This window comes from Carassius auratus, chromosome 11, assembly GCF_003368295.1.
Source record: "Carassius auratus strain Wakin chromosome 11, ASM336829v1, whole genome shotgun sequence".
Taxonomy (NCBI): Eukaryota; Metazoa; Chordata; class Actinopteri; order Cypriniformes; family Cyprinidae; genus Carassius; species Carassius auratus.
In genome coordinates, this window is record NC_039253.1 from 11,896,427 (window position 1) to 11,909,544 (window position 13,118).

At 35.3% G+C, this 13,118-nt stretch overlaps 1 protein-coding gene across 2 annotated transcripts; it reads right to left on the bottom strand.

The window, feature by feature from the left end:
• Positions 1 to 263: 263 nt before the first annotated feature.
• Positions 264 to 12,963, bottom strand: eogt (EGF domain-specific O-linked N-acetylglucosamine (GlcNAc) transferase). 2 transcript variants are annotated; one of them, XM_026275397.1, is made up of 16 exons: positions 12,893 to 12,963; positions 10,628 to 10,860; positions 10,297 to 10,397; positions 8,905 to 9,013; positions 8,589 to 8,683; positions 8,333 to 8,437; positions 7,394 to 7,500; positions 7,201 to 7,304; positions 5,737 to 5,829; positions 5,578 to 5,649; positions 5,192 to 5,278; positions 4,133 to 4,201; positions 3,867 to 3,928; positions 3,649 to 3,768; positions 1,744 to 1,846; positions 264 to 1,135 (listed from the first exon to the last, which is right to left on the bottom strand). In XM_026275397.1, the coding sequence occupies exons 2-16, from the start codon at positions 10,814 to 10,816 to the stop codon at positions 989 to 991; spliced, it is 1,563 nt and encodes a 520-aa protein (XP_026131182.1). In that variant the 5' UTR covers positions 10,817 to 10,860; positions 12,893 to 12,963; the 3' UTR covers positions 264 to 988. The 2 variants fall into 2 exon arrangements, with proteins under 2 accessions (XP_026131182.1, XP_026131181.1); XM_026275396.1 differs by having other exon boundaries at positions 12,889 to 12,962.
• Positions 12,964 to 13,118: the final 155 nt, after the last annotated feature.

The window sequence follows — 13,118 nt, forward strand, 5'->3', positions numbered from 1 at the left end:
CTTGGCATTTCTTAATTTTTCTCCTAATCAAAATGAATCACAGAGATTAATGACAGTGACAACACATCTCAAACCAGTGCACCTTTGCTGTCATAAAATGTCTTTAACACAGAGAGAACAGCAGCAGTGCAAAGTCATGGAAAGCCATTCTTTATTCTTTACAATGATAAAGGCTAAATCTAGTGATCTGTAAATAAAGTTTTTGTATTTATCATTATTTGTCAATTTATGTGAGAATGATGATGCAACCACATATACAAAACTGCTTTAAATAGCTTTATTTCCGTTTACAAAACCATTCAAATACAAAACAAGAAAACTGTTTGAAGGGTCTGAGGATCTTAACACTGATTAGAAAATAGAGCGATACTGAACCAATATCTCAAGGAGTGCAACAGGACTGGAATCATGAATCCCTTAACATAGTTTATTATGTACAAAATGACTATTTTCACTGAATATCAATTAAAAAGTAACCGACACTGTAATAAATATGAACCTGCTTTAATCTTCTTTGCCTTAAATGCATTAAAAAAGCAAAATAAAAAATAAAAACTGCTGTTTAAAGATGTCTTACAGCCTTTTAAATTATCTACTGATCTGGAATTGACTCCCTATATTGAAATTCAAACCTTTGCCTTTATGGGAAAAAAAGCTGCACTCGAATCAAGTTTAAAAATGTAGTCTCTTAAAAAAAGTCAACATATACTTCAGGAGAGGTATATTAGACCACACAATACATCACCAATATGTCAACCAATATGTGTCAGTCCTTTAACAAGGCACTCAGCATCTACACGTGCAGAACGTAACAGCTTGAGGATCAGTAACAGCGCAGATGGTTTTGTTTTTTTGTTTTTCTGAATTTAAAATATTTTCTCATATATTAGCCATGTGCTTTTTATTAGCACGGCTACATTCACAGAGAGCAGAGAGTTGGTAGGAGTGTTTTCATCTATTGCCTGGCAAGAGAGCAGTGTTTTACAGGCTACAGTTCTTCTCGGGCCTGTTTTGCACGCCATGCCGGGTGCCGGGTCACATGTTCAGCCGCTAGAAGGACTAACCGCATGAACTCCTCTACATCAAAAGTGTAGTTTGTAAACTTAGGATGTTCCCCAAGAGTAGGATGATGACCCTAATACAGGACAAAATATCAGTAAACAATATATAAGAACTTTATATATACACAACCAGTCACATTCAGATTTCATATTTTAAAAAATGTATCTTCTGCTGACCAAGCCTACATTCATTTGGTCAAAAAACAGCAATAGCAGTAATACTGTGAAATATGTTTATGTTTAAAAATATCTGCTTTCCATTTTAAATATATTTTATGTTTTTTATAATTTATTCCATTGATCAAAGCTACATTTTCAGCATCATTACTCCAGTCTTCAGGGTCACGTGATCTTTCAGAAATCATTCTAATATGCTGATTTGCTGTTCAAGAAACATTTATTATTCTTATTATAATTATTATAAATATTTAAAACAGTTGAGTACATTTTTAGGATTATTTGATACAGTATACACACACATCATAATTAATAAAAAGTAGATATAATTTTTTTTTTCAAATATTTAGGCCACTAGTATGCCACTAGTTTAAAAGTACTAACATGACTTTAACTGAATGTTACTGTATATAGTAATACAGGGATTAACTATATTAAACTGGAGTGAATCCAGGCAGCGGTGTGTGTGTGTGTGTGTGTGTGTGTGTGTGTGTGCTCCCCTCACCTTATCCTGGGGGAACACTTTGTCCCTTTTCTGCCAAGTCATGTAATGGACTCCTCTCAGTCGGGCCAGATCACGGTAGCAGCTCTCATCTTGACAGTTGTACCTGTGGAATACAGAAAGAGGGATGTTTTATGTTCCAAACTTAGCAGGCGGTGGCCCACAAAGCCTCCAAAGACTCCGTTTGATGGATAACTGTTTAATTAGGCTGTATTTCACTGTCACACACGTACAGACACAGTCAGTTGCTTCCCTCCTCCGTAACACACATTAAAAAGTACATCGTACAGCACAGAAGCTTGCCTGCATCCGCATGAGTATTGGGTGGATGTGTAACATGACGTGAGTGTCAGACGCACAGATGAACACTGGGGAATATGTCTTAACACGTGCAGATAGGTGTCGAGGAAAAACAGCGCTCTGAAGCCAAGCCTGATGTATTCATCTATCAGTAGAGAAACAGAAAGACACTTTTCTAAAGTGCAAGGATGCAACCAAATGTTCACAACTGATGGCTGTCGGGGCGAGGGGGGGGGGGGGGGGTCAAATGAAAAAACTTTAAGAACCATTCATTGGAAAACCTTCATTGATCGCCCACTTTGCTGTTTCTGCTGTTCTTTGAAGTGACATTGGGAATAAATGTTTGGCATCAGTACGTTTTTTTCTTTCTTATTATTTGGCAAGGACACATTAAATTGATCAAAAGTAATAGTAAATGTTGTAATGTTGCAAACTATTTCCATTTTAAATAAATGCTGTTCTTTTGACTATTCTATTTACCTGAGGATTTTTTTTTACCGTTTTCAAGTTAATAATAATATTAAGAAATGTGTGTTTAGCAGAAGAACAGCAAATCAGCATATCAGAATGATTTCTGAAGGATCATGTGACACTGAAGACTGAAGTTATGATGCTGATGATATTTACCAACCCAACATTTTTAACAGTAGTGTAAGTATACAGGAAAAACTGTAGCAGGTATAGTACAATAATGGAGTCCTATAAGGCTGTGCATTATTATTGTTTTCGGTTGCTTTGTCGTGATCAAAACACCATTTTCTCAATATAATAAAAGTAATAAAACTGAATGATCTTGATTGCACTTTTTTTTTCTTGGTCTAAAGTTAACAAAATATGTAATGTTTATTCATTCCACTGCCTCATGGATAAGCAACTCCATTTTTCCTCTTAGGACTGAAGTCTATCATGCTAATGCTTCTCACATTTGTCATTTATAATGGAAAATAGATGTTTAAGTTTCTATAAATAGTTTCTAACCTCAAAAACACCAGTTTGGTTGTGTTAATAAAAACGTTAACAAAACGTGTGGCTTCGGAAATGATATAAAAATTATTTAAACACTGTAAACCAGGGTTGCCAGGTTTTCGCAACAAAACCCACCCAACTTTGAGCACATACTCATTTAGCCTCTCTATAACAACCGAGAGTGAAAGCAACGTTACTTCATCATTTACCTCTGACAAGTGCGTACGAGCTACAAGATTGCAGCAAAACTCAGTGAGAGAGAAGAGCATTTCTAAATTGTTAAAACTATCGAAACTATTGTCCTAAAATGTATATATAACATCCTGAATACATTTTAGCAAACATTTTAGCAAAGTTGCATTTAGCATAAATTCGCGTGAACAAGAAAACCCATCCAATCTCTACTCAAAACTAGCCCAAAACTAGCCCAATGGCGTTTCGAAAGGGGGTTGCCCTGTAAAAATCGCATTCCAGGGTCTAAGTATCACGTCAAGGGGACTTGGCAACACTGCTGTAAACTGTAACTAATAACTGTTTATATGAAAAAAGTGAAGAAGTATTTACATTCCTCAGACTGACAGTGGACGGTGTGGCTGCCAACACAAATCATATAGAAAGCAGAGAGATACAAAAGCCACGTACAATTCAAATATGACGGCCCAGTCCGGAAGAAAGAGGAGGTGGGTCAGTCCGGCTCCATGCATCCCAATGAAGATATCAGAGTTGTGTGTGATGCGGATCTGCTCCAGAAATGGCATCTCCCTGCGAATACACATCAGCTTTCAATCACGCAAGCACCAGACTCGACCTTCACCAAAGAAATCGATACATTTAAAACCAACGTAGACTGAATCACGCACTTGTATTTGTAATCCACCAGCTTGACCTCGAATAAAGGCACAGTCTTCAGGGCATTGATAAGCTGCACACACACACACACACACGCATACACACACAGCGGGAATTCAGAGGGTGATTAACGAGACCTCACACTCATGTGGACAGAGGCCAAGTAAATCAAGGCTTTTTACCGAGCAGGGCTTCTCCAGCAAATAAGAGTTTAAATGGGCAGTTACGGAAGCAGAGTGATAAATCAATGATGAGCAAAGCGAGAGAGAGCGCTCACCTCCTGCTGGTTTATTATCCTACGGTACTCAGTGCTTCTTGCCAACAGTGTGACACGGACTTGGCCCTCCTGACAGAGCAGAAGGACATCACAGATTTCATACATATTTCAACACACATTTGTATCTTACTATGAATATATAGGCTGTACATATATTATACCACCTATAATCCAGTTTCAGATACAGGAATGTATTATTTAAACCTTTAATTAGGAGGGAAAAGAGAAAGTAAATGTGGGGAAAGGAAGAACCGGGCCTTATTGACAAGCACAGACAATAAAATAATAAGTTGTCCAGCACCGCCATCTAGTGGCAGATAGTTTAATCATATCAAGAACTTAAAGTACATCATATAACTAAGCTATAATATATATGACATAAATCTAAACATTACTGCAAATCCACCTACTCAAAGGTCAGTGGCAAAGACTTTTAAAAGCATTCCTAAAATAATTAAAATATAATTTAATAATCATTTAAGTTACAACAATTTAAATGCACATTTAAAATGGAATAAAAACAATATATCATGTAATAATTAAATCAATTTATAAGAAGTACAGTTAATCTAATATAACGTACAAGTATAACTTTATTATTTATTTAAAATAATAAGAGTTCGAATCTATTTAATATTTAAATGATAACAAATCATATAAACATGAAATTATAATTTAATAATTTATTTAAATTGACTAAATTAATTTAATATAAGATTAATTAATGTATAAATAATAATACTAATAATAAAAATACATTTTAATTTAATAATTCTTTATTTAAAATGGTCAGAAATATAAAATACAACTATAATGCTTTTTTGTGAAGGTGAAATCAATATGTTTATGTCAGGAGGATGAGATGGTTGAGTTTATGAGTATAACAATTAAAAATTAATACATCAAAGCAGTTCATATAAAGTATAAATTGTGTTTATATATTTTATTATTTCATTCAGAGAGTATGACCGTTTCTCAATGCTACTATGAGAAAACAGGGATTAAATCATGATCTGTATTTGTGTGTGTGTGAGTGTGTGTGGATTCATGCATGTTTACCTTTGGTCCATCTTGTGAGACACCAAGTCGATAAAGTACATGCTGAGAAAATGCCTTGAACAGTCCTTCGCTGTGGCAGTCAGAGATCTATCAGATTACACACACACACACACCTGTCAGTTAAATCTTCTCTATATGTCATTTGCACGCAGTGGGCAGACGCACACAATCATTAATATGAGGATGATTTGAGCGACAGCACCAGAAGAGTTCAGTCTCACACAAGGCAAATGTTCTATATCACACACACACACACACAGCATCCACCGATGTCACACAGAGATGCATTAACAGAGACAAATGACAGCAGGTGAACATGATGAGATGAAGAAATGCTAAATGGGGAAATAGTTAAGAAACTAATGAGAATCGTCTAAGATACATACAAGAGGAGTGTTGTAGAAAAGGCCATATCGCATTCTTGGAAGGAGTGAGAAAAACACGTCTCTGAAACACACCTGTGAACAACGCACTTTTAAATAAACACAAAAACACTCATATGCTGAGAAAAATGTCAAGTGATCAATGGAGCAAATGGCATTTACCCTTTTGGAGTCAAAGTTTTTGAGGTGAATGATGTCATAATCTGTAAAAGCCTGCCACGTTTCGCTGAACAGGTCGCCATATCCATAAAAACTCTGATAGACGAAACAACAAAATAAATGAGAGTTCAAACAGCTGATAAATATGCAGTGATCACAATAATCCCCAGGTGATCAACATGACTCAAGTCCATCTGTTAACATCTTGTGAAGTGAAAAGCTGTGCGTCTGTAAGAAAACAAATGTATCATTAAGGAGCCCATAATCAATAAAAACATTTCCTCCAGTATAAAAGTCCACCTCTATTGTCCTCTCACATCAAAATCTGGCAACAAATTTGCTTAAAATCATTTTGGACTGTTTCACTTGTGAACGCTGCTTGTGCATATTTCTCTCTTAAGTCAGACGAGGAACAGTTTGAAGTAAAAAAAAATTCTGAACGATGGATTTGTTTATTAAAAACCCACTATTTTTCACTTCACAAGATGATGGACTGGAGTCGTGTGGATTACTTGTTGATGTTTTTATTTGAGCTGTTTGGACTCTCATTCTGACGGCACCCATCTGCTGCAGAGGATCCATTGGTGAGCAAGTGACGCAATGCTACATTTCTCCAAATCTGTTCTGATGAACAAACAAACTAAAACTGTTGGCCTGTGGATGAGTGCATTTTCAGCATATTTTACTTTTTGGTTTAATTATTCCTATTTTTGGAATATATTTTTTATTAATTCTAATTCAGAATGTTAAATTCATTAGAAATTTATTTCAAAAACTTTTCTAAATAGAAAGTTTAAAAGAACAACTTTTATTTGAAATATAAATTGTATAAGTGTCTTTACCGTAACTTTTAAACAATTACATTTCTCTTTATGGAAGGAATCAGTTTTTTTTTTCTTAAAAAACAAAATAGTAGTAGTAGAATATTTTTATTTAACGCCATGTTAGCATCTTAGGCTATTTTCACAGCAAAAAAAAGTAAAACAAATACAATAAAACCAGAAAACAAACAAAACAAAAGTTTTGAAAAACTAAATCTAACCACCCCCAAACTTCTGAACAGTACTTTATGATAGTTTTATGAAACCAAATCTCATCTCATTTTTGGGGGGCAATCTCATTTACATTTACATTTACAAAGTCTCCTTCTTTCTCCACACCCCTCCATTCTTCCTTCTCTCCCTCACCCTTGAAATAACAGCATGTGAACAATATAGGCAGGATAAGGTTTTCTCATAGGTCACTTTATTTTCAGCCTACTGTTTCCTTTTTTATCGTTCTCTTTTAGGATCTGCACACCTACTGAAACTGTGGCAGTCGGTTTAAACAACAAACATTCTGTTACACGGTTTTCTAATCCTGACAAGTAAGAAACATCTGTTTGTAAGAAATGTTCTCTGGTTGATTTACTGGAGGACATATTGGAAGCAAACAAAGTGTGCGTGTTTAAGAGAAATGAACACTTACTGTGTCCCACATGACAAGGTTTATGTCACGGCTGAAGGAATTGTTGAGGTGCTGAGAGATGTAGAGGTTGACAAAGTCACAGAAATGATGGTACATGTTCACTCCTGTAAAAGACAAGCAAAACATGCCTTAGCTTTTGTGAAGATGAAACAAAAAACAAAAATTTAATAAAAAAATTCCACAAAAATATCACCTGCATCCAGCTTCATGAAGACGGTTGGTCTGTCGATTATAACATCACAATGGCCATCATCCAGAGGGTGGAAGTCAAGCTCGGAGTATGTCTGCAGTTCAGCAAACCTGAGAGAGAGAAACAACACACACTTAAAATCTGTTTACTCACAAGTTTTATAGGCCACTTTCAAGGCACTTTTTTAGAAGTGGTAGCCAATTATTGTGATCTGTTATAGAGTTGCATGAACATTCTTCAAAATATATTTTTTGGTAAACAACAAATGATTTTGGCTGAGCAAACGATGACAAAAAAGATATTGGGTTAAATATCAGGAATTATTAGCCCATATACTCTACATTATTAATGTTTGCGGATGGTAATTTTTTATGTTTTTGAAAGAAACCTGCTTTGCTCACCAAGACTGCATTTATTTAACCAGGAATACAGCAAAATTGTGAAATATTTTTTAATTTAAAAATAACTGTAAACTTAAATTTGAACATATCTTAAAATGTCATTTATTCTGGTGATGCAAAGCTGCATTTTCAGCATCATTACTCCAGTCTTCAATGTCACATGATCCTTCAGAAATCATTCTAAAATGCAGATTTGCTAATCAAGAAAAATGTCTTTTCATCATCAATGTTGAAAACATTTGTGCTGCTTAATATTTCTGTGGAAAACCATGGTTCATATTTTCAGGATACTTTGATAATAGGTAACTGAATGCTGAATAAAATTGTTAACGTATTTAAAAAATCTTACTGACCCCATTTTTCAAAGTTTGTATTAAAATATTATTAATTTACCTCAACGATTAATTCGATATATATAGTTTATTAATCTTAGTTCGTAAAAGTCTTGTGTAATACAGGTAATGTAAATATTAACAAAAACAACCATTAACCTTTTTATTTTTAATTATGCATATTTTTTGGACATAAGTTATCAAGTTACCAAGACTGAAGAGGACTCTTGTGTGTCCCTTCTGCGGCTAGTGCTTTACTATTAAGGCTGCAGTGACCGCCGATCTCGCCCTGTTCCAGGAAATCCTCTTTATACCTGCAGTGACAGAGGAAGAGAGATGGAGAGAGAGAGAGAAAGAAGACAGCTCATTTAGACAGGAAATTCTCACAGTTCTACAAAACAGAAAATAACATCAGAGTTTTGCATTTCCCTTGAACTCCAACAACCCTAGAGGGGGTCCACTTACCTCTCATGACCTCTGCGGGGACTCCTCAAGTCCAGGTATAGGTTTATGGCCCTGCAAAACCGCATATGACTGGTGCACTTCAGAGAGGAATCACCCTTAAAAAATATTTGTAACTTGTATTTGCATGTTTGTTTCCAGCACTGTTTAGACATGCTGAAGCAGTGATATTTAAAACAGTCCTTGTGTCTTAAGCTCGCTCCTCATTGGCTCAGAAGTCTGGAGGTGGGCCAAGAACTTCAGCTTTGACATTTTAAAGACCGAGCAAACGAGATGAAAAAGAACACGGAGGGAGATGATGTAGGAGAAGCAAACTCACAGGACTCAACGGCTTGCACAATGTCTTCATCTCACTGAGACGCTCCCTCACATAACCAAAATCTGCCTGCTTCCAGAAGACTTCCTGTGCTGCCTGAATAGAGTTTACCCTAAAGAAAGAAGACAAACACTGGCACTTTTTGTAGTAGCAAAAGACTCTCTGTATTCAAAGGAAAGTCCTAAGATCACGTTTGTTATCAGTCCTTGAAGTGCTTGAGTGACAGTGGATCAATGTTCAAACGTGTTAGCTTGTATTAGTGTTAGATTAGATGGAACACAACAGAGTTTACAGAGCAAAATAAGGAAGTAAGTGTGTAAGACACAGGAGTAAAGAAAGTGAACTTCAAACAGTTGAGAGAACTACAGCTCAAATGAGGCTTCAAACAGGGAAAGCAGCAATATACCTCCTCTGAAAAAATACAAAATATTCAACATGTTCTCTCGTTGGCGATTTTCCATTTCAATGAAGGTATGAGACAAGTTTTTGAAGATTTATTTTCTTGCAAGAAAACGGTCTACAGTCATACAGTCATTCATGTTGTCCTGACTCAGCATTTATTGTCTTATCACATCAGGATGCTTCTATCTCATCCAATCATAATGCATATTAAACATGTGTGTCCATTTAAGGTATCTAATTATATCCCCTTGATGAGTTTCTAAATATTTAATGCAAATCATCTTCTTAGAAGTGAGCATATATAGTCTCTAAAAATAATAGCTCTACACACACACATTTCACACATTTTCTGTTGTTCTTTTAGCACATCAGAATAACTCAAGCATTCTGGTGAAGCATTCAGAGAGTCTAAAGAGCTCTTTAGGAGAGCAAAGCAAATAATAATAAGAAACGTTGAGCATTAAATCAGCATATTAAATTTATTTCTGAAGGATAATGTGACATTGAAGACTAAAATTAAGCTTTGCCATCACAGGAATAAATAATTTTTTTATATATATATTCGAATAGAAAACAGTTCTTTTAAATCATAAAAATGTTTCACACTATAACGGTTTTTGCTGTATATTTTTAGCAAATAAATGCAAGCATAATAAGCATAAGACATCATCATGAGGAATAGTGGATGCTATATCTGCAAATACTGCTTGGTATTCACACCAATTTAACATTCATCTTAGTAACCTCAAGTGATTTCAACCATTTGTCTTCCACAAAAGAAGATATTTTGTCAAATGTTAATGCTCGACTTTTCAATTACAATAAAAATCAACAGTGATCATTGGCTACAATCTCCAAAAAGTGGCCCATATAAATTCTAATCACTTAAGGCTATTCAATAGCTCTGAGGTTGAGTGAACAGTAAGTCAATAGTGAGAAAATATAAAAGTGTTTAAAAAATAGACTTGAGTAGGTCAGCAAAGAAAAGCATACCATCCCAAATCAAGATTGGTGCACACAGGATAGCTGAACCTGTGCTCAGGGGAGCAGCCCTTTTCATAACCCCAGCAGGCCTTCTTGAGCAGCAGAGCATCCTGTCAGCCAACAGAGGCACACAAAGCCATATATAAACATCTACGACGTATGCACAACACTAAATGTTAGTGAGAAAGTCACAAGCAACAGAGGCCAGAACGAACAGCCTCCATTGCCCCGTTTGAAAACTATTATAGTTGATGCAAGACAATGTCCTTGGAAAATATCCCACTGATTTTTAAACCAACTTCACCTGACATTCTATCAGAAACAAGAGAAAATAGCTTACTTTAAAAGGGCAAAGTGGGTCCTCCTTGCAGACTTTGGCCAGTCGTTTGTGGTTGTGCAGAAAGAAAGGAATATGTTGCTGAGGCAGCGCCAGGCTGCTGTAGTCCAGCTGTGGTGTGTGGCTGCTGTCCTGCTCGCTGTCTGCGGCCGAGACAGTGCAGACCAGGCACAGAGCGACCAGCAGCAGCATAGTCCCTCAAGCCACATGGAAGGAACCACACTGGCTCTCAGCACCTACAATCATTTATGAGAGAGGCAGAGAGCGAGAGAGAGACAGAGAGATAGAGAGAGTCAGAGCACAAGAGTGTTTAGAGAAAGAAAACGAACACCAAAGCTCTAGTGTGGGAACCTGCAAATGAACGGATCTTTCTCCATGTGGAACTCCTACCACAGGAAATATCAGTAACCTTTTTCCTTCAATTGTTTAAGCAAAAAGGCCAGGATCGAGTGAAAATAAGAGGAAAAACAAGTACACATTCTGCTCATAGCTGATGCACAAAGACGGTGGGAATTACAGACACATATAAGTTATGACAGAAATGATGTGCATGTAATATGTTCACTGAACTGGGGTAATTCTGAACCACAGCAGTGAGGATTTCTATATAAAATCATTATGAAATTCTAGTTTCTGACATATTTGATATAAAAAAATGTTTTGCAAGGTCATTAACTTTTTTACTTATCCATAATAATGCCCAAACATTTTCTATTCAGTGTATCTGAATAGAATAATCCAAAATATATTCACTGCTCACAATTGATTACAGATTTAAAAAAAAAAAACATTATTAACTTATTTGTTGTATGTGGTTTTGTAACTTTCCAGCAATTAACATTAAATAAATATCAAATTAAATTAATTTAAATAAATAAATAAAAATAAAATTGAGCTGTAATTATCACTCATTATGGTTTGTAGTTATTGATAAACTTCTTCATTTTCGTTTTTTTTTACAATCCAAAATGCCAAAATCACCACAGCTATTTGATGCACTGTAAACTTTTTTTTTATTATGAAATAGTTTTTTTCATTAGATACATTTTAAACTAAACTTTAAAATAAGTTATTGGAAATGTGAAATGTGCCATTTACATATTTCTCAAACATTATAAATTAATATAGCCTACTGTTAGTAAATTAATAAAAACAAATACTTTATCTTTATAACTGATATTAAGTTTGAAGCTATGGTGATTTTTTTTTTTATATTTGCAAGATAAAAATTACTACATTCTTTGTGTCGCCTTGTTATTATGACAAAGTGATTACAAATTACATAATTGTTAAAAGTTTTTTTTTGGGGGGGGGGGGTACAAATGCTACCAGAGAACTCCAAATGAACCAAATGAGCAATCTTTGCACGAATCACTATAGCAATCAAAGTTTACAATAAAACTTCTGTTATATAATTAACACTTTGACAGAAAGATTCTGACAAGCTTTTGGCAATCATTAAAAGAGATGCCTTGTTAATTATTTATATTGTACAGTAGTAACAATAGCTGGACTGTATGATTAGCACGCGATGTTGAGCTATTAGATTCGTCACTTGTAAATTCTGTCTAGACAGGGCAGATCAGTCAGATTAACAAAGACGCACTGTTCAGATCCCATATGGAGCAGCTCAATTAGAAATCCTGCAGAAGTGTAAATATACTGGATTTATGACCTCTGAATTTCTGTAAGTTACATACTACATTGTAAAAGTTGGTGATACCATAAGTTTTTTTCTTGGTCAAAAGAAGCAATCAAACTACAGAGCTGCTATAAGTTAGCCAATTGCACCGATACACAACGATGCCAAAATAACACATAACAAAAATAAAATTGTAAATTAAGTCGGGAACCGCAGTTACCACCAAATACTTGGCACGTTGCCAGGGTCAGGGGCTATCACAGCTGTCCCAGAATCAATAATACAAGCTGCCTTTTCTGTCGCAAAACACACATGCACTAATATTAATAATGGTCATCATCTGGCTGACTACGACTTGTATACATTTTTCTACAAATCCTGTCGTACGTGCACAAACTGACAGTCACCATTTATAAGCTATTTCTAAATATTGTAGAAATATAATTTTCTCTAAAGTTGCTTTGTAACGATTTGTCTTGTAAAAAGCGCTATACAAATAAACTTGAATTGAATTGAATTGACACATGCCCAAAATAATAAATTAATTTGTTCTGACTTTTAGTAATTCTGAAAAAAATCAGCGAAAAAAAAGTGCTATCAAAAAAAGTAATTACATGCTTACCTACTTGGAGAAACTAAGATGTGGCGGGGCGTGCATTTAGGGATGCAGTCGCCATACTACCGGAAACTATCAACCGGCATGTGTTAGGAATCACAAGAGGGCGCAAGAGTAGATCCTAAATTTACACTGCGAGTGGGGGAAAATTACATTTTCGGCGATTGTTGTGTAGACGCGCAGTAAGTTCGAAAAAAGTGCAGTAAATTATTATAATAATAATAATAATAGTTACA

Coding starts and splice junctions, on each gene's coding strand:
- eogt (XM_026275397.1), bottom strand. CDS start 10,816: ATGCTGCTGCTGGTCGCTCTGTGCCTGGTCTGCACTGTCTCGGCCGCA. Junction 9,014..10,296: donor ACCAATCTTGATTTGGGATG/GTATGCTTTTCT, acceptor TTCTTTCTTTAG/GGTAAACTCTATTCAGGCAG. Junction 3,929..4,132: donor GGATAATAAACCAGCAGGAG/GTGAGCGCTCTC, acceptor GTGTGTGTGCAG/CTTATCAATGCCCTGAAGAC.